The sequence below is a fragment of the Dendrobium catenatum genome, unplaced genomic scaffold (assembly GCF_001605985.2).
Source record: "Dendrobium catenatum unplaced genomic scaffold, ASM160598v2 fragScaff_scaffold_334, whole genome shotgun sequence".
NCBI classification, from domain to species: domain Eukaryota; kingdom Viridiplantae; phylum Streptophyta; class Magnoliopsida; order Asparagales; family Orchidaceae; genus Dendrobium; species Dendrobium catenatum.
Genome location: NW_021318796.1, coordinates 5,067,031 through 5,093,049, shown reverse-complemented (window position 1 = coordinate 5,093,049; position 26,019 = coordinate 5,067,031). Strand labels below are relative to the sequence as shown.

The 26,019-nt window shown below is 32.4% G+C and overlaps 1 protein-coding gene across 1 annotated transcript in view; it reads right to left on the bottom strand.

Moving 5' to 3' along the window:
- Positions 1 to 2,256: 2,256 nt before the first annotated feature.
- The window catches only part of LOC110095336 (MADS-box transcription factor 6-like), a 40,262-nt gene continuing 16,499 nt past the window's right edge, over positions 2,257 to 26,019 (bottom strand). The window contains exons 2-8 of the mRNA XM_020820844.2: positions 16,529 to 16,607; positions 14,918 to 14,979; positions 14,631 to 14,730; positions 3,805 to 3,846; positions 2,817 to 2,858; positions 2,605 to 2,729; positions 2,257 to 2,344 (exon numbers count right to left, since the gene is read on the bottom strand). Coding sequence (XP_020676503.1) covers positions 2,257 to 2,344; positions 2,605 to 2,729; positions 2,817 to 2,858; positions 3,805 to 3,846; positions 14,631 to 14,730; positions 14,918 to 14,979; positions 16,529 to 16,607 — 538 coding nt within the window. The remainder of the gene's footprint in view (positions 2,345 to 2,604; positions 2,730 to 2,816; positions 2,859 to 3,804; positions 3,847 to 14,630; positions 14,731 to 14,917; positions 14,980 to 16,528; positions 16,608 to 26,019) is intronic.

Sequence of the window (26,019 nt, the reverse complement as noted above, 5' to 3'; positions counted from 1 at the left end):
CCTATCATATTGTACGATATATCTTCTTCGTATGATACGATACACGTCAGCAAAGGATTGGGACAAATTAAATCCGGTTGGTACGACATTACTAATTATCGTAATGTACAATATATACCTTTCGTACGTACGATACACATCAGCACAAGGAATAAATATGAGTTAAGCTGTTTGGTACGATATTTATTATGGATCGTACTGTACGATACACCTGTTCGTACAGTACGAAACTTTTGGTCAAAAGTCGTACTGAGGGCCTCGGGACGGTTGAAATTCGTCTAATCGTACTATACGATATTTATCATAATATACGATTTGACTACCTTTTCCCGAAACGACCGGTCAGGATATTGATTGCCTATCGTACTGTACATTCGAAATCGTCTACTGTACATTGTCAAATTTCTATAAGAACCCTTTGCTAGGCTGTCCTTTCACTCAAAATCTTCCTCACTCACTCCTTCACCTAGTTTCGTGCTCTCTGCAATGTCTAAACGAGGTCGATTGAATGCTGGAAGCTCATCCTCGTCGAGTTGCCCACCTGCTCATTTTTGAATACTGAAAATGAGGAAGCCTACCACAGATATAAAGCCTGTAAAATTTCTCCTCCAAAACTTAATCAGGCTGCTCTTAATTTCGAGGTAATGGGCCTCTTTGCTTCCAACACCTTCCAATTCCTACTCACCCTGGCATTCCCTACAATTCTGAACTTCTCTCGAATTTCTCGCCAATCTCACCTACACTGTCGACAACACCACCTTTCACTCGTTTGTTTGTGGCCGAAACATTGAGATCACTACAGCCGACATTGCCCAATATATGGGTTGTCCACTGAAAAACCTATGGTTCGCTCATTTCTTACTGAAATTCGATTGGAGCGATGTTAATAGAGGCCCTTAGGAATGCTACTTTCCATCACACCAACCTCTCGTTCAATCCTTAACTCGAAATGCCCGAATAATTCAACATGTCCTTCGAACCTCAATAATACCCAAAGTGGCGACCGTATCAACTGACCCCGACCTTATCCGTCACTACTATCTTATTATGTCCAACATAAAATTTGATGAGGTTGATTAATTAGTACTGGACTTAGGTCATATTTTGACCGAACCATTATAAAAATCCTTGGTGTATTTTTTCCTTATCGTCATTTACTTTTACTTGCACTTAATTTTTCATAATTATTGCGTGGTGAAATTTGTGGAAGAAAATTTGTTTAAGTTTTTGTTGTCAAATTTCAAAAATAACAAAAAGATTAGAACTCCTGTTTAGGGTTACCTTTTATTGAGAAAAAATTTTTCACAATTCACCCCCCCCCCCTCTTGTCATTTAGTAATTTCAAAATCCATACTGCTACTATATGCCAGATAACATGTATTTATACGTATCTGATTTACTACTAGCCTTAATTGAAAGTTCTCTCTCATTACCGGGAGGGGTAATTAACTATAGGGGCTTGCGCCTATAGGAAATCAGAACTCATATCATAAAGTCATCACAAAATTAGGGCGAAATCTCTAGGTAGTGTCTTATCTACAACCTCATCTATCTTTCAAAATATACCCAGAAACTTAAATATGTTAAAACACCCCTTGAAGAAAAAAAAAAAAAAAAAGCAAAGCGGGCGGAGGCCGGAGACGAATTTTCAGAGCTTACAAACACTTAGGCCATTTAACGGGTTTTAACAAAAAAAATAATAATTAGAAGCTCCACTACAATCCAAGAAGCTAGCAAAGTGCAATAGATTGATAACGTAATGGAATGAAGAATCAGCAAGTAAATTGTGTAATATATCCATGATCAGCGCACTAGACAATATCTCCCTCCCCACAAAGTATTTGTGTAATATAATCATACTTTTATAAAATCTCATTATAAGATATTTTAGCTTATAAATTAAATATATGACAAAATATTATTTTTGGCTTTTTTTTAAATATGACAACTTATTCATTTCCATATATATGTATATATCAAAATAAAGTGAGACCATATGATGCAAATAGTAACTATTCTAAGCAGCAAAATAACTAAAACTCCTTGCACATTGAAGCCCTAGTAAACTAAAATGGCTATATAGCACTTGGACCAGCATATTAAAGCTAGCAATCAAATATTAACATATGTTTGATACTTAAAATAGTCATAATGTAAGAGTTCAGAAAAGGCCTCTAACAGACAGTTAAGTATGTTATTAAACATAAGCAAACACTAGCTTTGAAATTACATCTAAGGGAGCAATGGATCAAACTCTTAAACAGCCCATCCTGACATGAAACCATTTCCAGCTCCACTACTCCTCGGAATAGTTGCTTCGGAAGGAACATACTGATGGTACCTCCTAATCAAAAAATAAACATAACAGACATTTTAGAATGAAAGAATGAAAAAGAAATAATAGTGAAAAATGATGGGATCAAGGAGTCAATGGATTTGTGTCATTTTAACATAAAATGTACATAAAGACATGATGTGTACATGCCAAACTTTAAAAAACCAAAATGTTACCATTATATTTTAGTTTTTTTAGAAGGAATAAAAATATCCTCATTAGATATTCTTCAAATTTGGGTTTCCTGCTATCATCAACTCAATACATACCCAATTTGAAGAGTGGGTTCGGTGTCCATGTTGCTGGAATGATTAGGGAAAGCATCGATACTAGCTCCAGCATCAGACCGCCAGGAGCCCTGGAGAGGCCTCATCGATCCACCATCTGCTCCAAGCTGAAATACTTATTTTTTTTAATACATTGATAGCGTACTGGAATGAGGAATCAGCAAGAAAATTGCAGATGCAGGTTAAGGTCCAACCTTATGTTTAAGCTGCTTGTTAATATCACCCAGATGACGCTCCTGACACCGTAATAAAGAAAATGGGTGCGTTCAATTAAACAAAATTGACATTTAAAATGCAAAGAAGTTAAAGTCCAGTTCTATGAAATTACTTTATCTGATTTCAGGCCTTGCAGTTAGAGAAGTTTCTAAAAAAGCTTTTTTTTTTTTTTTTCCTGAACGTATTTCTTATCAAACAATCAACAAGACTACACGGTAATTCTTGCCACCGCTGAGACTTACATCTGCCCATGTGTCCTAATTCAGGCTCTATCTAACACAGAAAATTTTGATGAGTTTACAGACAACATTGAATCCAACAAAAAGCTCATATTGCTTTAAGAGAAAATTAAGACGAAACAGTACGACAGGAACCTGCATGGTTGTCATTAATTTATATGAACTACAAAATGCATAGCAAATTCAATGATTCATCGCGGATCGATTCCCTTTTCAGCATAAATTAAAAATAATAATAATAAGTAACTAAATAACTGCAAGCTTTGTGCACATTGAAAAACTGATAGACAACACGCAGTGTTTGTTCATACTAATTCAATTAATACTACATAAAACTGATCCTCCTTATTTTCTTCCTAATCAAAAAAAAAAAATTTTCAATAAAATTAAGATATACCATATGCTTCTCCTCACATCATTACATCAAATAAAAGAAATCAATTTGCATCAAAACCAAACATGTACGTGACAAAATATTAACTGGAGACGATGTAGAAAGATTTGAGTAATCAATATCACCTAATCATTTAATTAGACTGAAAAATGTCAAAGTGAATAGTATAATAAGTGAAAGAAAAATAAAACAAACATTGATTAAGATGGTATCTACTCAAAGTCTGAAAAGTAAGGTTAAATTATGAAACAAATAAAAATCCAGTAACAGTAATAATTTGTACGCTAATGTATTTTCAAAAACAATAATAAGAAAACTTAATAAAGCATTCACCTTTTTCTTTAACTCTTCCATCTGATTCAACATGATCTGAGTCTGCATTTTCATCAAGATAATTCTTGTTAGAATTTATCAAAGGAACATTGATTGGTTGCAAAATGGTTTTAGTACGTTGACGAAATGCAACTCTTTGTTATTGGGTAAGGTTGTGACAATTTAATTTATACAAACCATCTTAATCAATTTCCATCACACATTTATCGTTGAGTAGTCACTCCTATTTTCACAGCTAACTGCAATGCTTTGGCTCGTTGGGTAGATTTGGTTCACTTGGTCTTCCTTCCGGTTCTTCTCTGTGTTGTTGCCATGGTGTTTTTTTACTATCTTATTTTCTGTTTTGCAGTTTACGTACATCTCTCTTTGGGTGCTTAATTGATCAATTAAGCTAGGACTGCATTTTTTTAGGACTGACTGCTTGCCTTCCTTTTCAGTTTTCCTTATGTAACTAGTTAAAGATCCGTTACTCTTAGGTTTTAATTTCGTTTTTGATATAGCTCTTCGAGCATTTAGCGAGTTTTGGATCCCTCTAAGGATCTATAATCCTCCTTTTATATTAACACGTAAGCACTATGTGAGTTTCTGATGTCGGAGCTATATGCTAACCCAGCTATTTTTCAATTGTATAGCTGAATAAGTGGCTACACTATTGCGTATTATGAATTAGGATGAAACTCTTGTAACTATAAATAGTCAAAAAATGATGAATAAATAAAGTTTTTATTAGGCTGTTGAATTAAAAACTTGTTTTCTTTATTTGAGTCCTCTATTTTTATGCATCCTTAGTGTAATTCGGGTGTTGCTCAGAATAGACACTTGTGAGACGTTCTTGTGTGCAGGAGGTTGGAACTCAAGAACCAAGGGCTGTTGGCCCTATTTTCTACCGTCGTGAGCTACCAACGGATTCCTCTTCGGCTTCTATCCATTCTCATTTGGTATCAGAGCTGGAAAGTTGCCACCACGTAGGAATCATCAATGATCGGTACACAACGTGGTGATTGAAAACTTAAGGCAAGAGATCCAACAGTTGCAACAAGAACTAGAAAGAAGAGATCAAAGGGAAATAGCCAATCATCAAGAAGAAGAAGAAGTTATTAATCCATTTCACAAAGAATTGTCAAGTGAAGATGAAAACCGAAGGAGGAGACCGATGCAGGGTCGACCCTTACACCGAGATGACGTCGGGATCAAAATTGATCTTCCAGAATTTGATGGAAAATTAGATCCTAATAAATTCTTGAATTGGCTGCATACTATGGAATGAGTTCTTGACTTTAAGGAGGTACCTTATAATTAGATTGTCAATTTAGTGGCAATCAAACTTACAAAGAGCACCTCTTTATGGTTAGAAAACATGAAGCATACCCGAATGTGAGAAGGTCATAGCAAGATCACCTGTTAGGAAAAGATGAAAAAAGAACTGTAGAAAAAAATATTTAACTGATAAATATTGTCAAGAATTATTCTTGAGATTGCATCTATTACAACAACATCAATTCACAGTTGAGAAATATGTGGCTGAATTTAAGCAGCTATCACTCAAATGTGATCTGGTCGAACCAATCGAAAATACTATTGTAAGGTTTATTGAAGTCTGCAACCTATAATTGCTCATGTTGTACAACTGCATCACTATTGGACATTTCAAGATGTAATCAATTTGGCCTTAAAGCCTTAAAAGTGGAAAGACAGCAAAAATTTACTAAGTCTCTCCACCCATATCATGGGAAGTAGCTGCTGAGAAGACCTTCCATCCAATCAGATCCACAGTAGGCAGAGCTTTTACATCTAACGAGGGAAATATTTCTATTAAACAACCAAGTTAGACCCCTCCTCAAACTGTGTTGCTGCGAGAAAATATTTTAAATGCCATAGATTTGGACATATTGCATCGACCTAGCAAACTCAAAGATTTGTCACATTGATTCAAGAAGAGGAAACGACCACACTAGACCCCAGTGATGCAAAATTATGCTGTCCAAAGGTGAGCCCCAATCCTTGTTGAGATAGTTGTTAGTTTTTACATGTTTGATATTCTTACAACTTGTATGTTTTTTATGATTCTAAATATTATAACTTTGATTATTATTTCTCCTAACATATTTAGAAGAATTGTTTTGCTCTTGTGTGTACTAACATTTCAGGAAAATCATACTATGGATTATTGAAGACTTCAAATAAACATCAGTTTATAGTTTATTGTAATTAAAGTATTTATTTTTCATTTATTAAGTATGAGAGAGTGTGATTATAATTGAGTAATTAAGCACAAACACACTGTGGGAGAGTTTAAAATTTATATTTTTTAAACTGATCGTACTGTACGATATTCATTCATATGGGACGATCTGGTCAGTTATTTTTCCCGACGAGCAGTCGAACGAACATAATGAAATTTTTTTATGGATCGTATTGTACGAATCAAGTTCATACATGCTTTCACGAGTATGAACTTCTCGGGTTTCAGGTCACATAAAAAATAATTTTTAAGTATGAATGATACTGTATGAACCCAGTTCGTACATGCTTTAACAAGTATGAACTTCTCCGGTTTCTGGTCGTGTAAAAATAAATTTTCTAAGTATGAATCGTTCTGTACAAACCTAGTTTGTATATGCCTTACAGAGTACAAAAATGTGAGGTCCCATTTTATATCGATGTTTCATACATATGAATTTTGAAATTTTCTAACTATTCATCCTGAACGAACTTCGTTTGTACCGGATGATGACCGGGTACAAAATGATTTTGTACCGATTCATAATAGCTTCGTAAGCAATAGTATTTGAATTATTCATATGCATGAAATCTGATCATATTATACGATCGTATACTCTCAAAATTGAAAACTTCAATTTTTTGGATGGTTTTTTATGTCTTTTGTATAAAAGGTCCACTAAAAACTAACATAAAAGTCTAGTCTTCATGATTTTTCAAGGACAAATAAAGGAGAGAGTATGAGAGAGTGTTTGAGAGAGCTTTCTTACTAGTGGAGTATGAAGGGCTCACAAGGTTTCTCAAAGGTAAGGATCTCTATATGATTTGTGTTTTTCACTCTTCCTCTTATTTTTTAGATTTCTCGTGAGAAGATCTTTGGAGAAAATCTGGTACTCTGCCGACACTTAGAGGGTATAAAAGGATGACGGTATGTCCTCGATCTATCGACCTTTGGAGAGTGTGAATAATCGATGGTTCTCTGTCGACACCTGGAGAGTGTGAAAGGATGATGATTCTCTACTGACACTTTGAGAGTGCGAAAGGATGACGGTTCTCTGCTGACACTTGGAGAGTGTGAAAGGATGATGGTTCTCTACCAACACTTGGAGGGTATGAAAGAATGATGGTTCTCTACCGCACTGGGGATTGGTGAAAGAGAGTTTTTGTAAAGGCTTCTTTTCCTTTGCTATGGGACAAAAAGAGAGACACTTTTGATAATAGTGTAATACTTAAAGAGAGAGTCTTCAGGGAGTGGATGTAGGTCGTATTTGACCGAACTACTATAAATTTTTATGTCATTTAAATTTTTATATTTTATTTATTACAAGTTTTTTTTCTGTGGTTGAAAAGTTTTAAAATTTAAAACTTTAATTAACTTGTTTTATAAATCAATGAATTCAAATTTTAAATCCAAGAGATTTTTTTAAATTACCAATTCACCCCCTTCTTGGTTAGCCTTGAGACATTTGTTTAGGTTTAACAATCTAATCTAGATTCAACAAGTGGTATCAGAGCATTGTTGCAAAATTATAAGTTTAGACTACTTTTTAAAAAATGAGAATGGCTATTTTTCAAAAACAGAACACACCAAAATATTACTTGATCACTAGACTTCTTTTATTTGATAACATTTCTTTCAATTTTTGGGAAATACTCATGTCTACTTTTTTATACTCACTAAATTATCGTATGTGGATCTTAGTTCAAGAATGATATATAAAATTAACTAGATTAGTTAATGATATTAGAGTTGAAACACCCTTTGTAGATTGGACTATAGAAGAACATGACTTAGCAAAACTTAATATAAAATATTTAAATAGTTTCTTTTGTGCACTTAAGTCAGAAGACTACATGCGGGTTTCCACTTGTAAAAGTGAAAAAGACATATGTGATAAACTTTATTTTTTTATGAAGGGACAAATGAAGTAAAGAGATCTAGGCTAAACATCTTGTTACATGACTATGAATTATTTTATATGAAATCAAATGATTCTATTTTTTATATGTATACAAGATTCACTCAGATCGTCACTTCATTTCATGCTTTGGGTAGGGAACTAATGAACGTTGAAATGGTTAACAAAATTCTTCATTGTTTGCCTACTGTATATGATGTTAAAATAACTGTTATTACAAAGTCTAAAGATTTGAATATTTACTATATTGATAATCTTCTTAATTTACTAATTACCTACGAGTAATGAGTGAGTCAAATGAAGATTGATGCATGAGAATAGCGAAAAGAAAAGAACATTACACGAAAAGTGGAGGAGTCTAAGAATGATCTATCATAATCTAAGGATGAGGACTATTATGGAGGGTTATGAGCTTCATTACTTGGGCATTAAAATTGTCTTAAGGAGGATGGTGAAGAATGATTTTGAATCCTTCATTGATTATGCCTTGGAAAAGCTTAATGCTTGGGGTTCTAGATTCTTATCTTTGGCATATAGGATGGTTCTAATTAAGTCCTCCTTTTTATCTTTGCCTATTTTTACATCAACTCACTCATTGGTCCCAAAAAATGTTCTTCATAAATTGGATAGACTTTGTCGTGACTTTATTTGGCATAAGGAGCATGGTAGACAAGGCCTTCACTATGTTGCTTGGGAGGACTTATATAAACACAAGAATTTGGGCGGTATGGGTGTATATTCTGCTGTCCACAAAATTGGGCCTCTAAGAGCTAGACTATCTTGGAGGTTCTCTCAAAATCCTTCATCTTTGCTGCATAGATGCATTGTTGCTAAATATGGTATGAACATTTGGAATGGAGTGTTTAAAAGAGGTAATTCAGATGCTTGGTTTATTCTTTTGGATGGGTCTTCTTACTTAAAACCAATTGTTAAATGGAAAATTGTAAATGGTAAATGCATTAATGTTATGAATGATATTTGGCTATTGGATAGGTGCTTTAATAAAATAATGGCCTATTTTAACCAACTATATTGGTCTAGATGACTTGACGTTGCAGTAGTTCATTCTTCAAGATGGCCATTGGAATCTGTCTGAACTGAATCAATTTTTTAACCAGGATATTGTTTTTCTTATCTTTCAATAATGTGAAATCCATGATAGGTATAATGACATTGTGGAGCTATCCTCTCTTCCAGCTCTTTGGAAGATCAATTTCTGCATTAGCTTATGCAGATTTGTTAAATACAAATATCAGGATAAAGATTTTGGTTTTTCGGATTGGCTAAGAAAGTTAAAGCTCAAACCAAAAGTTGAACTTTTTTGGTGGAGAATGAGAAGGCGGGCATTACCTACCAATTAATTTCTAAAATATTGAAGACTTTGGCATAGTGACCGTTGTGCTAGAGGTTGCCAAGATGTTGAAAATTGTTCGCATATTGCTGTCCACTGTAAATATCTTATCGAAATCATTTGCAAGCTTAGATCTAAGGGATTCAATATCCTTATCTTTCAATTTTTAGATAGCTGTTTATCTCACCTGAGATCTCTACCCAAAAATTGCTTGAATATTGTTAAGATATATTGCACAGTCGTGTTTTTCTCTTGGAAATGTTAGAATGACTGCAAGTATGGTAACTCTATTTTACCTGCTTCAATTGTCGTTGCACATATTTTATCCTCTACCATGAACAGATATCCAATGCTAGTTAACTGGGGTGCTTCTCTCCGATTGGAGTTTTGTTGGATCTAAATTTGACCGTACAAGACACCCAACTTTACTACCAAGCCAACCTTCATCTTCTTCACACTCACCAGCGAGTATATATATTTCTTCTCCTACCATGATTTCAATTAATATTCTTGTGATGTGCGTTGAGTGAGCTGGGATAGGCTCAATTTGGCATACCTCCAAGTGAGCTTTTTTAGGGCAGCAACTAAATTAGATAAGTATGAACTCCTTCAGCTTTCTAGCCTTGATTAATTCTTCTACTAAACCTTAAATTTGGTGATGCTCCTCCATAATGTGGCCATGGTCCCTATGAAACACATATTACCATGAACTGTCCAAGGTGTGAGCATTCTCCTTCATGGGCACTGGGTACTTAAAGAACTCTTTTTTAAGATAGTCAAAACCAACTCAACCAAAGAAACTCTTAGTGGAGGGTAAGTGGGATAGGTCTGCATAGGGTATGCCAATTCTTCATGGTATATGTGACTACTGCTAGCGGGCTTCTCCACCCTTATACTAGGTGATTCCTCAATAGCCTTTTTTGCAGAGGTCCCCTTAAAGTTTTTAGTGATAATGACCTCGTGCCAAGTTTACTCATTCATCTCTTATGTCCCTACGATGATTTTATTCACTTCCTCACCCTCACTACTACTCACTTATAGAGGAAAGTTCATTTGGTCAAGTGGCTTAGGAGGATTCAACAACCTTGTTGAAATCTTTATCATTTACATGACAATTTGGTCAACTACAATAACTGAATGATAGTTTTTGGCTATTACAAACCAAGTGAACAGTGTAATTACCACCCTTTCTTAATGACACTGGACGCTCAAAGAAGATTGTGATAATGATGAGTATAATAGATAAATATGGATAAGAGGCTTTCAATAAGAAAAGGGTATGTGCTCACACACAAATCCATGCCAATCAAAGAGACTAGAACCACCACCTGATTAGGCTTCAGGATATGAGAAAGAAACCATAACCACCACATGATCGTGTGTCATGATACAGAATATATCACAAAAGGAATTTAAAATTTATAGGTTAACCATCCTCCTTTATTACTCAATAATCAACTTATTTATACACAATTTGTGTCACACAATTGGCTACACCAAAGAAAGAAAAAAAAATGAAGACTACATTTGCTGAAGTTGTATAAATGACTAGAATGTTTCCATAAGCAGAGTCCCGATGTCGGTCTACTGGGATAAGAGAAACTTCAGGTTCGTAGTAGGGGAATAAATTAGCAATGTTGAAGGTGGCAGAGACATTATAATCACAGGGAGATCAATTATGTAAGCATTTTCACTAATTTTTCTAACAATTTGAAAGGGTCTATTAGCTTTAGGCTTTAGTTTTCCAAATGTACCAGGTGGGAACCTCTACTTTCGTAGATGTATCCAAACTTTATCTCCTTCTTTAAACTTGTCTGCTTGTCATGATTTGTTGGCTAAATCTTGACACTTGTTATTATGCTTGTGAATTATTTCTTGGATGTCTTTGTGTAGGCGTTGTATTTCCTTTCTACGTTGGTCTCCATCAGTACTGCTATAGTGGGTAGTTGGAACATATGGCATTAAATCAAAAGGTGTTAAGGGAATATTTCCAAAAACTACCTGAAATGGATTGTGGCTGATGGATTGATATGTGGAGGATTTGAATTCAAATTCAATTTAAGGTAGTATAAGATCCCAGAATCTTAGGTTCTTTACCATAAAACATCTGAGAAGGTTGCCAAGACTCCTATTGATTGTTGTAGTTTGATCGTTAGTTTGATGGCGTGATGTTTAGCCAAGCTTGAGTTTGATACCTAATTTGACCCATATGATCTTTCAGAAGTAACGTAGGAACTTGAGAGCATGATCATAAGTGATGGTCTTTGTTATGTCATGCAAGCATATATACAAATTCTTTAAAATACGAATCAACAACATGAGTGGAAACAAGTGCTTTATTGCAAGGCACGAAATGAGCCATCTTGGAAAATCGGTCCAAGACAACCATGATGGATTCCTTGTTCCATTGAGTCCATGGAAGGCCTAGCACAAAGTCTATGCTAACATCGATCCATGGACCTTCGGGGATGGGTAGGGGAGTATACATCCTCAATTTTTTATTGTGACTTTTAGTTATCACACAAACTCTACAACTTTTTATAAAACAATCAACGTTCCGAGCAAGGAGTGGCTAGAAAAAAATGTTCTTTGACTAAGGAAAGAGTCATATCTCTTCCAAAGTGACATGCGATACATGCCTCATGGAATTTGCTAATAATGGCTAGCCAAGTAGATCCTCATGGAATTCAAAGCTTGTTGCCCAAGAAGAGATGCTCGTACTTAAGGTGATAGAATTGGTATTGTACATGCTGGCGTTTGGCCCAAATTTTATTAAAATCTAGATCTTAAGGATACAATTTTTTTGAGTAAGTCAAATCTTGTCACCTTGGCTTGTAGGGATTGAATTAAGTTTAGTCGATGGATGAGTGCATCTATAACTAGGTTACACTTCCCTGATTTGTGTTTCAAAACAAAGTGGAAGGCACCCAAATATTCAACCCAAGTTGCGTGTCTTCCATATAATTTTTGTTGTTGTAGTTAAGGAAGCGTACGACTTCAAGATTTGAGAACAGAATGAATTTATGGGGTAAAAAATAATGATCCAATGATGAAAATCTCAGATTATAGCATCAAACACTTTAACATACACTGAATATTTCCTTCAGGAATCATTGAAGTTTTTGCTAAAAAAAGCAATCAAATGGCCCATCAAGCTGAAGACAACACCTATCACCAAATTGGAAGCATCATAATCTAACTCAAATACGTCGTTAAAATTGGGTAAAGACAAGATAGGGGCAATGGAAACTCCTTGTTTTAGCTATTCAAAACTATTGGTAGTAGCTTAATTCCTGTGAAATTTTTCAATTTTGAGAAGCTCAGTGATAGGGGTAGCCAAGGAGCTAAAATTCTTTATAAATTGATGATAGAAGGAGACCAGACTATGTAACTGTCAGAATCCGATAGCACCTTGGGGAGTTAACCAGTGAATAATAGCATCAATTTTGGTTGATTCAGCTTTGATTCCTGTGGAGGAGATGACAAAATGACAAATCCCAAAAGGATATCTTACTAATCAAATAGTGACACTTTTGCGGGTTAGCAAACAGCTTTTGTTCCCAGAGGATATTAAATACATTTTATAAATGGATGATATTAGCATCAATGGCGTGACTATACACTAGAATATCCTTGCAGTAAACTACTACACACTTGATCATTATTGGTTGGAAAACTTGGTTCATGAGCTTCATGAAGGTGCTGGGGGTGTTGGAAAAGCCAAATGGCCGGCATTAAGGTCCATTCGTATAAGCTTTCCCGTATTTTGAATGTGGTTTTCCTCTCATCTCCTTGTCCCATATGAATTTAGTGGTATTTGTTTCTCAAGTCAATTTTGGAGAAAAAGGCATCTCCGTGAAGTTGGTCAAAAATGTCTTCGATTGATGCGAGGTATAGAAAAATGATATTTTATCATAATTTTGTTAATGGATCAGTTGTATATGCAAATGTGAAATGTGCCATCTTTTATGGAACCAACAGAGTAAGAATGGCACACAAACTGGAACTACGGCATATAAATCCTTTGTCAAGCAATTCATCGACCTGACACTATAGTTCTAATTATTCTTCTAGACGGAGTTGATAAGTAGGTATGTTGGGCAGAATCGACTTGGGTATGAGCTCCATTTTATGTTGTATATTACAAAATGGATGCAACTAGAGCTTCAGGTAGTTCTTGCGCTAAGACGTCTTCATAGAGCTATAGTAACAGATAAAATACTTCAGGCACCATTTGATGCTACTCATTCTCTTCTAATAAAATCAGGAGAAGGCCCTTTTGTGCCATTCTCAGGGTTTGGAGAAACAAGGTGGGGTTGAACAACTTTGATGATGAGGCGTCTTCTTCTTCTATAACTAGTGATGGTAATTAATAAAACAATTTGTTGATTGTTGTGCAAGAAGGAGTAAGTCTTCGTGGTGTCGTTATGCATGGTGCCTTTGTCAAATTGCATGACCGACCCAATAGGTGGCAAGCATCCATGGGCACAACATCTCCCAAGACTCAATCCTTGAAGTGGCCAATAGAAAGATCAACCAGACATCATTTGTAAACAAAAAAAAAAAAACATCATTTGCACATCTTAACTTCACCATTTTTTTGGATCCATTAAACTGAATACAGTTTCGGGTGATCTGTAGTTGTTAGTTGTAGTTTTTTCACCATGAGGGAAGCTACTACATTCTTGTAACACCCACTATCTACGATCACATTACACACTCGGTCTTTTACAGTGCATTTACTTCTAAAGATATTGTGATGTAACCATGATTCCCCTTTGTGTGGTGTTACTGTTTTATATATGTTAGTTGTGTGCTTCTGCTGCTCATTTGTCTCGTCTTGTTTGTAGTGCTTACCAATTATTAATATGTTTCTGTGGAGGTTTTTACTACAGGTTGGATAATGCTTACCTTGGCTTTTGTTGGCTGGTGCTTGTTCTTAGTCTTTTGGTTTGGCTTTTCTTTCTTTTGCAAATGTTATGTGTTGGCTTCATTGAAGATCAAGCTTGGGCATTTTTTGTGGTTTGACTTTTAGCCTCCTTGTTGATTTTCCCTTTCTTTTTATGTAATTAGATAGGATCATTGGTCTTTCTGGTTTTCTTTTAAATTTGGATGTGTTTTTTTTGTGATTTACAGAGCATTTGATCATTTAAGGTCCTGTAACCTTTTCCTTATCAAAGCATATATATATGCATAGGCTTGTTGGCGGTTTTTCCCAATATTATATATATATATATATATATTTCAATGCAGTGACAAGTAGATTAAAGATAGATAATTCAATGACAGTACAGATAAAATGTAAACTAGGACAGAAGTAAGAAATGCCTAAATACCCTCTTTTGCCTTGCATGAGATAACGATGATTCAAGTTGTCTTTCCAGTTGCTGCAATTCCTTCAAACTCAGCATATCTAGGTCTTCCCCAAGCAGATGCCTTCACAGGATTTACGGTTCAGATTATTTCAGTTATTATATATTCTGTAACAGCAATTATAAGGAAGGTTCATGCAGTCTTATTAACGGATTACTAACAGGTAGCTTCTAACTAAATTTTATGATGAAATAAAACAAAAGTATATGCAGTAGTATATATTAAATTTTATCTAATAACAAGAAGGAACCTCTGGGAACGCTGCAGAGATTCATATTTTGCCTTCAGCTTTGATAATTCTTGATACCAGTTCTGCATTAAGAAAACAATGAAAAGCAATGGCAGGATTATTATTATACTATCGATTAATGACAATTTTGCAAGAACAACAGTGACAAATGCACAAATTGATAACATTATAGTGCATTCTAATCAAGATAAATAAGGAATACAAATGTTCCAAAGAGAATTCACAAACTAGCACAAGATTTGGATAGTGTAAAAGCTAAGTAGCTTTTAATTTGCTAGTTAAACTAGGGGTTTGAACTACTTTTCTGGCAAAACCTCAAGAAAAGAGGAGTTGACCGCTTATGTTTCTAAACCTGGATTTTGGCATATTGACTGGATTAAAATAAAATATTCTAAGTACCCAATATGAAATCTAATCGTACTAATCAGATGATAAATATATCCTTCTTTTGTTTAGGTGAGAAAATGTCAATTTAAATTAACATTTTTAAATTGGTTCAGTTTTCAACACTAGAGCTCAAATTTTCGATGTTTCATTTATCACATGGATAAAATTTGCAATAACTTTAATATTTTGTATATTATTATTATTATTATTATTATTATTATTATTATTTATTTTAGTTTAATTTATTTTATTTTATTTTATTTTTGAAATAAAACAAATTCAATTTTCTACAGTAGAATTCAAATTTACGAGAAGAAGGTTTATATCAAAATGCCTTAATTCATAAGATCAACAACTCATGATTACTAAAACTTTTATTGGGATGGAAATTAATTTAATTATTGAAACAATATGAGCTTCTCTAATGGCCGTGTTAATTAGACGTCTCTATTTGCATCTGCCTATTGCTTGGTGATTCCAGTTGGATCTCTAGTTTTTGAAGTCCTGAAATTGATTCAGCAAATCTGCTAGCAAAAGGATTCTTCCCCTTGCTGCTACTACAACGCATTCTTCAACGATTTATATTGTATATGTAGTAGAAAAGTATAATTTCTAGCACTTTCTGCATGAAATTTTTATATAAGATAAAACATTAATCTATATAAATGAAATCTATGCACTGTAGAGAAAAATTGCTTATAATTATTATTTTTTTTGTCAAATAAAGACAACTGATGAATAGAGATTTAGAACTTTAAATTTGCATAAATTTAAATCATTTTGTTCGTTGTAAAAAAAGTCGACTGCAAATACTTTAAGCTAATGATGATCATAAGTATAAGCTAACATTGTAAGAAAAAAATAGTATTTTTCATTGTAATATATACATTTAACAAATGAAATACAAATGTTATTAATATTTAAGAATGGCATATTGTGATCTACACATATATTCTCGAAAGATTAATAACATGAACACAATATTGAATGTTCATTCAAGATACAAGGAAATACCTCTACCGAGATCCCACACAAAAAAAAAAAAAAAAAAGTTTTAGATGTGAGTGTTAAATTTGTTTTAAATTATTTTCATAGCATAAAATCAATCGAACAACTTGTATAGCATAAAATCAAATGAACAACTTTGAGCAAGCATTAAAAAAGAGAACCCTGAACTACCATAGCATTGAATAAAATAATGGCATTAAGTATGGTAATACAAACCAGTGTTTCATGATCATTCGGATGGATAGTTTGAGGTGTAAAAGTGCATCGTTGATAGCGCTCTAACGTTTTTGTTATACTGCAACAAGAAATTAAGAGCAAGGAAGAAAGCTTTTTGTTAAATAAATAGAAGTCCTTAGGTCAGAAATTGGAAGATAAATTGAATAAAAAAACCTGAAAAAAGGGAATTTGATAGGACTGCAAATTTTAAAAGTAATAATGAACACATCAAAACTTCCTAATAATAATTAGTTATTATTTTGAAGAGTGGATGGCATTATGCAAAGGAAAATTATCGCTTTGTTTGGGATAGTTTTATACCATTATTTTTTCACATTTTTTAAAAAAATTTTGCATTAAAAAGCTGATTTAGAAAGCAATAAGATAGCTCCCAAACGAAGCCAAAATTTTTGTAAAAATCATATTTTGTTAAGAAATTTTGTTTATGAAAATATCTTATAAGAGCTTATTTGTTTGTTTGCAAATAAAAAATATGTTGATTTCCTATCATATTTAGTGGGTGATTATGAAATTTAAATTTGATGGGTTATTTTTAGGAGATTTGTTGAGGTTAAAATTAATGTTAGTTTCTAGCTTCCTCCAACAACAATGGATCATAAAATTTTAATGTTTTTTAATGTTTTTCTACAATGTTTTTTTTTTTATTAGAATTTCATTATTGAGAATTTGATGAAATGAATATTAAATTCTCTTGTTTTTATTTTTACCCAAAATTTATTATATATTTATATTTCTTGATGATTTATGAGCAAATATGTACATGAAGCAAACATTTAATTAATTGGGAAACACGTTTAATATTCGCATCACAGATAGATTTTTTGTTATCTCCATTATGTCAATTGCTATGTTTACTTAGTCTATGTATACATGTTATGCAAACTTTGAAGTTCTTATGGAAAATTGAAATATGCACACAAGCATTATGAGATATTGATGTTCTTAATTCTTATATCTTTTTTTTTTTTTTTTAATGTTATTTGAGCGTTTTGACTTCGAAATCATTACTCTTAAGGTAAAATGTGATAGGACAATTTTTACTACCACAAATCTAGTCCATTAAATTAGGAATTACCATTAATCTATGTTGTTTAAAAGATTCTTTGGCATCCAATTCCTTCATTTTGATGTGAAGTATAATATTTACGCTATTAAGCAACTACCCAATATTCTCAAGAAAAATTATACTCCAATAAAAATGGGCTTAAGAATTTTTTTACAAAAAGATGTTTAAGAAATTTAAATATATTCAATCTATTTAATAAGTTTGAGCATATGATTTTTTTTTAAGGAAACTCATTGACTGGCTTACATGTCATTTGAAATGATCTAACGCTTGCTATCGCTCACTAGAGCAAACATACAAAATTAAATTAAAACCTAAAAGCGGAAGATCCCACCTAACAATTCGAACACATGATTAATCAATGAAGAAGGTAAAATTTTAACGCCAGAATAAAATGAATATATATATATATATATATATCTGTGTGTGTGTGTATGTGTGTGTTTATTTATAAATTAGTTTTGTATTTTCATTTTGTTCAGGTATTAAATTCATGACATTGTAATTATGAGTCGTGATATGAACCCAATTCCTTTATACCAAAAAACATATATTATGTTATTAGTAAGGGATCTTAGACTTTATTGGTTTCTTTTCATTCATTTTTTTTGTAGCTCTTCGAGCTTCTACTGAGTTTTTTTATCCCTTTTAAGTACCATGCAATTTTTTGTTTAATTAACATGGACGCCCATTGTGGGTTTTAACGAAAAAAGGTGATGAACTTTTTATTTTATATGTTGAATGTTAATTACTCTTATTCAATTACAATTTCTATTGTTGGTGGCTAGTCAATCACCACATCATTGAAAGATCACCAAATATGAGGTTTATGATTTCGAATTGGCTGTAGAGTTTATCAATAATTTTTAGAGTAAGTATCATTAACTTTTCCTCTATTGAAAATTTCATCATCTGTCCTCTCTTACCACTTTAATAAACTTATAATATATAAGACGACTAACTACTAACTACTCTTTGTTAATCTAAATTTATCTTGTGATTTTTCGTTTACTTTGTATGATTTTCCACATGTGCTTATCAAGCTTTCGAATGATTTAAATTATAGTAGGGTTTTTGCCACTGTTTTTACTATGTATTTAACTATTTTATGATGCTTATTAAATGATCTCCTATGTTTGATATCCATGAGGAATCCTTGATTGTGCTAGTCTGGATCTTGTTCCCTGATTTAAGACCTCACATTTTTTCTCCTAGAATTCCTCATGGGCTTAAATCCTTATTTGTCCATCCTTTACAAACTAATAATGCCATTGCTCATGTTACTAGACCCTTTGTTGCTATGTACAAAATTTACCAGAATAATGTTTGGATTGGCCCTAAGAAATTTGGTTGTGCAAAATGTGGGTTTTACCAATTTTCTTTCCTTTTGAGATCAATGCAAGGTCCTTGGCCATGCAAAAAAAGAATGTTTTATTCTTCATCCCAATCTCAAAAAGTAACATCCTATGATACCTAAGGATCATATTTTTCAACCCTCAAATGACAACCCCGATCTCAACATAGATACATTTGTCATCCCCCAACCCACTATATTTTTAATGCCTTGGGTAATATTAACGAAAAGTTATAAGGGATGATTCTCCTAATGGAGATATTATTTTGCATCCGACGAATAAAGTTATTCCAGTCTCTCCAACTAATAGCGGTAACATTGTGATTGCTTTTCCTCCTACGAATGGGAAAATGATGGATGCTATAAACATTGTAGTTAACGCATCTAAGTTGGTTCTTGCCTCTAACTATCCTGATGTTGGGGATCATATTACCAAGCAGGATTTACATTTGATTTCTGAAGTTGTGGATGATAAAGACTATTTAGATGTTTTTGACAAAGTTCCTATTACTAACATTTCTTGCTCTATGTTACTAGATGAGGCTTTGCTTTCTTTGGGATTGGAGAAGCAATATTTGAATGATTTATCTACTAGTAACAATTCTAAAAATTAAGACCAGTTAAATGATTCGTCGGGTGTGAACAATAATGTTGGGGAAGTTAATGTTGATGAAAGCCATGCTTTGTTGGAGGATATCAATTTTGATATTGTGAATTTGACAATGATGATTTTTATACTGTATCAGGGAAAAAAAAGAATAAGAAATCTAAAAATAAAAAATTGGTGCAAAACTTTAAGTACTATATCATCTAAATATAAATTTCCTCAAAATATTTAGTTTTTGTTGGTTTTCTATTTTGGTGGGGTTGGGTTTTTTGGTGCTACTCCTTTCTGTTTGTAAAGTCTATCAGGGTTCAAGATCAATTCTTTTGCTTCCAATGCTGGTAGTTATTTTTATGAATCTCCATGGCTCTAGTTCATCTGTTCTCATTTTGTGGGTTGTGTTTGGACGTTTCCTCTATTTGTTGGTGGAGTGTTAGTTTCATTCCTATGTTTGTTGTTCATTTATTTGGCTTTGCTAACTTGCCAGTCTCTAGAGTTTCTCTTTTTCTGCAGGTGGGTCTCTGGATCTTGTATTTGATTATGTTTGGCTTGGTTGTTTTTCTCAGCCTCTGTGTTTGAGTCTGTTCATTCAGTTATTCTCCTTTCACTTTTTGATTGTAGTTATTAGCTTCCTAGCTTCAATCTCTGTTGTTAGTCAATAATTTTGTCCTTTTTTGTTTAGCTTTATATTTATTTTGTAACTAGTAAAGAATCTTAGACTCCTTAGAATTTTATTTTCTTTTTTAGTACAACTTTTTGATCATTTATTGAGTTTTTGATCACTTTTAAGGGCCTTGTATCTAATTTTCCTAATTAACGTGTAAGCCAATTTTGAGTTTTAATTAAAAAAACATACTTTGAATGACGTGTCAACGAAAATAAAATTTCTTGAAATATTCTCATTATACTTAATTATCTCTAAATTTCTTATGATATATGATATCATTGAATGAGAATATGGCTAGATCTTAACCCCTTTATCTTTTTTCTAACTATGTTTTGACCTTTTAAATTTCTTATGATATATGATGTCACTGAATGGAAATATGGCTATATCTAAATTCTTTTATCTTTTTTATATAATATTTTTTTATCAATGAGAATTAACTTACTTTAAATAATTAGTATTTTCTCTAATTCATAGTAATAAAATTTATTTATTTATGAACTACTAACATTGTTAAGAAATCAAAAGTAATCTAAAATTAACGACCCACAAAATTTTGATGATAAGCAAAATGCCGGCTAAATCCTTAGAGATATCGCAGATCATTAAATACCCCTTCGTAACCATTCGATGGGACTTTTCGAAAGATCCAGCTCTCTGGTTGATTTAAATAATCGACAAGTACGTACAACGCTTTCATCCCATGCCGGATCTTTACACAGCGTTCCGTATTGCTCTCTGTCTTATTTTCTCGCGGCTAAACGTAAGCCTTTGACAGGGCTAGCCATTGGTGGCCTGCTACGCCTAAAGCTTGCTTTACCAGGAAACGTGGGATAAAGACAAAAGAGAGGAGATAAGGACAAATCAAATCAGTTCTCTCTTTAATTTCCCCTCAACGCAGATCGATTTCTGCAACTACTTTTCTAACCAATGATTGTACTTTAAGCTATCACTGACGACATGGCTGCAGCAGTAGAATACATACTTGCATGGCCTTGTTCTTCCAGTACGTATGATGTCTATATACTGCTATGCTTGAATAAAGGCACTTTAAGAACACGAGTAAAAAAAATCAAGAAAAAATTGCGAGGAGTCCTTATGCCGGAACTTAGTTTTTTTTTTCAAAATAAAAACTTCTCTAACCTTATCAAAAGCATCGATATTTTCTATATGCACAACATATTCCTCTTCTAGTTTTCTCTCTCTTTCAGAAAGCATCTCTCTCCCTCTCATTCTTTCTTAGGGTTTCCCTCTCTATATTATATATCTCAGCTTTTAATTCACAAATCTTTCTGCAGTCTATCCCAAGCTAGTTCTTCATTAAAAGGAGAAGTTTTTAAGTAGTAGTACCCAGAGTTGCTGTAACTACTGCACTTTATTCTTAAATATAGAAGAGGAGGAAAGGTATCTGATAGTCCTAAATCCTCATGTGAAAGTAGTCAAGTACCCATTTTACCTGGAGAAAAGGCATTTAGTACTTTGCTGAAGTAATTTATTAAATTACTGCTGTGAGGGGTAAGGAACTAGGCGATGGTCCACTTTTCTTCTATATAAAAATTAAAATCATTTCACTCACCTGTTCCATCACTTCCATTGGAGTTTTTAAAAAAAAAATTGGTCTTCAATAAGGAAACACCAGTCCCTACCATCTACTAAAGTATGGAAAGTCATATACAAAAGTATGAACACAAAAGACAGGATGTAAGGAAAGAAATAATAATTAAGTGATTAAAAGAAAATAAAATATCGTAAATCTATATCTTTTAATGCAATTGTACAGTCTAATCCGGATTTTGTGATAATAGTTTCCTTAGCTTTTCAGAAAAATAAATCTGAGGCAGGCAATAGAACGGCCAAAAGCTTGCACAGATATACTTGAATGAATAATAAGGGCTCTATTTTCTTCTCAATCCAACTTATGAGTTTTCCTCTTTGCTTCTCTGCACATCAGATTTCATTGAGGCAGAACTGATAAAAACTGCGATTTATTCACTATAGCTTCAGATCATGCAGAGGTTAGCAGCTGAACTATATCCTCTATGTAAGTTATCGAATGCTTTAAGTTATAGATCTGTAGTTTTGTATCTCTTACAAAGTGAAAGGGCTCATGAATCTAGTACACTATCAGAAAAGAAACTACTAATATATTTAAGTCCTTCAAAATTCGGTCTTACAAATGTAGTTTTCTCACTAAACGACATTTTTTATCTTTAATATCTTTTTTGTTTTTAATAGTGACGATCATCATATTTAGAAATGAGATCAGTGTTCATACTTGCTAAGGTCTCTTTCATCTAGTTTTTTGTTTCTTAGTGAAGAAATGAGATAGATGTTCCTAAGTGTCTATTATATCCTTAACAAATAGCGAATTTGAGTTGGTTTGGTAACACAAACAAATTTTTTCTTTTTACCCATTCAGAAAAATTATTTTCCTTATTATAAACAAAACCTTCAGTATATATTTTATCACCACTGGGTAATTAAAGTACTATTAAATATTTACTCCTGAAATAAGCCTATACAAAACTTTGATTGGGTCTACTTTGTGTACTAATAAAGTGATCTATAGGTTCCTGCATACGCTTACATTGGATCTCTGTGATCTGAATATTGAAGACATTGTTGTATGCATATTATTCACTACCCACAACACCTCCACTTTAATAACCTAAAATTTTATTATTGCATATATCTTCATTTCTTGTTTCGGGAATTCATAATGGTTGAATCATTAACAACTATAAATCAGTTGATATTATAGGAATATTTACAAAATCATCATTTTTTACCTTAAGGAAAATTACATATAATGTAGTTATTCTTTCATATATTAATTACAGGTAATGCTTGGTTCCTTCATGCAATATTGCTTAACTGACTCTTGATTCAAGATTTGCCCCGATATCCACCACCATTCATCTATCAATAGTGCATCACAGCAAGTTCCCTTGCATCCAAAACCTCCATCCTTCAAAGCCAGATGCTTGCTCGATTCTTAAATATTTCTTGTCTTTTCCTTTTAGCACCCCAAAATTTTGTGCTCGACTCCACATCTATGATGGTAATGAATCTTTTCTTTATTCCTATTTTTTAATAGTACCTCACCTCTCCAATGCTTATTCTTTTCCTAATGGATTAATATTAGTAAGGAGGCTATGCCAATTTATGTAGGCTATTATCATACCAACACTTTCCAGGACAATTCTACTAATTCCATTACTAATAATAATGTTCCTTAGAAAAGCATAGAAGCAAAAAATGCTTTCTCTTTATCTACTTTACTAAGGTGATAGTTGGAGGGTATTCTGCAACATGACATATTTATAAATGGAATCTATATCACTTTTGAGGTAACTATCCCCTCATCTATCCCATATTCCTCTTGTTTTTTTTTTATTTTATTTTTTATTTTTTTTTTTTAATCAAGTTCATGAACCCAATCTTCCACCATTATCGCTAGGTAATCATTAAACTTTGTGAACCCTATTTATGTCCCTAACATGCCAAATGAGAGCCGAACTGATTGTAGATTTCTACCCAAGCTAATATGACACATGATTGTTGATAATGTAGCTCCTTTTTTTGCATGATTTAAAGTGTGCATTAATCCCTTTCTTAGAATCATTAAATATGTATTTGATTAGAGGATGGGTGAAAAGAATTATCTTAATAAAATGAGCTAGAAAAATATATTATAAATTAGAGTTTTTAATATTATAGACCAAAATGAACTTTTCATTAGAGAAGGGTACTACATGAAGAAGATTTATGTCAAAATGCCTCGATTCACATGGTCAATTACACCTGAATTGAAGATTACTATTATGATTGGGGCATTATCAACATATTTTGATGCTTTTGTTTCATAAGATTAGGTCATTCTATAACATAAAATGAATTTTACAGGTGTTTTTTATCCTTACATAGTCCATACAAGCCTATTTTGAATTGCTTATATACCATAAAAAGATCAAAACACTTATATTTCAAATAAGGTCTTGATAACAATTATAGAAAACTATCTTTAAAAAAGACTACATAAAAATCTCATTAAAGCATACATTTGCAAAAGAATTCTAAATTACATAGGATAAGTGGGTCCCATCTTCTTTAATACTCTTGTTAACTGGATGTTTTTACTTTCATTTGGCTGATGGAAGTTAGAGATATCATATAGATTTTAAGTTTTAATAAACCATCAATAGATCTTTTCTCATTGGGATTTCCTCCTTGTGTTGCTGCTACAAGATATTCTCTAATGATTTAATTTGAATTTTATATACATTAGAAACATATAACTTTGTGGTTTTTTTTTATGGATTTTCTTATGAGATTTAATTTAATTTTATATCAAAACGATATATTTTAAAAAAAATATATAATAATCATACTTTATTAATATTTGCACAATTGACTTATTAAGTGTCTTATTATTAGAATCATGCCAACTAATATTGACATATGCCAAGGTATTTAGCTATTAATATTTATAAGATTTTCCATGACAAAATAATAAGATAATGAATTATTTTTAACAATTTAATTCTATCCTGAATCAAAATTATTTAATTATTTCATAATTATGTATAATATCTCTCAACTATTTCATTATATAATTTTGAATCACTTTAAGATATCTTTAATATTTATCCTTTTATAAATTTAAATCTTCCACAAAATTATCAATTTAATATTTTAAAATATTCATACAATTATTATTATGTATTTGATTTTTGTTATACAAAATGTATGCATATTTTATAACCCTCTCTTCAAATGTTTGCATTATTCACTTAATAAGAGACCTTATAATTAGAGTTGTGTCATCTTCTAATAATGTACACCAATCTATCTAACATTGAATTGCTTTTGCACTCGAATATAACTAAAAAAATATGGATAATCTACTTATATTATGATTGAAATTATTTGATGTTTTGCACAATATAGTATGGATAATCTAATTCAATTATGATTGAAAATTATTTTATGTTTTGCTTATGCATAAAGGAAATCTTTTAACTAATAAAAATAAGAATACATGGGTTAAAAACCTACGTATTAAAGGAAAAGAAACAAAGATACTATGAGAAAAAAAAAAGATTAAAAAATTCAAAAAATAATAACCTTTATACAAATCTACAGTATGTGGCTAATCACATTAAGGTTTCCATTCATATTAGCCGGCCACTACTTTCAAAAGAAATACTTCAAAATTAACAAAGTTTCACATTTTAACAAATTAGTTATTTTTTCCCTGAACATGCAATTTAGGAGATAGAACTTTGAAGTAGATAGAAAACGCTATCGGGATAAAAACTTATCAAATTGTCTTCTTATAGATAAATTTATGAACTTATTTGGTTCTTAAGACGTTAATTGATAGAGAGTTCTTGACTAAGTTGAAATTTTCGTATATGTGATTGACAAGCAATAGAGAGGTAGGAGGGAGAATAACCTCTAAAGAGAAATCATAGTATGCTAAATCTAAGGATTTTATATTGTTTTGCTTCTTGCAAATAGATTTTTTATGACTTGAATATCTATATCATTATTTTCTATAACAAACTGGACATTTAGCAATAATTCCATTGCTTGATGGGACTTACATGACAATCTTGTGTATGAGATAATGATGTAGAAGGAAAAGAATAAGACATATTGTAAGAATCTATGGTAGACAATGATTAAAATGTGCCAAAGAGGTTTTAATTTAGTGATAATGTTATCTAGGCTAGTATTAATATATCTATATAATTACTTCTCTTGTCCAAATAAC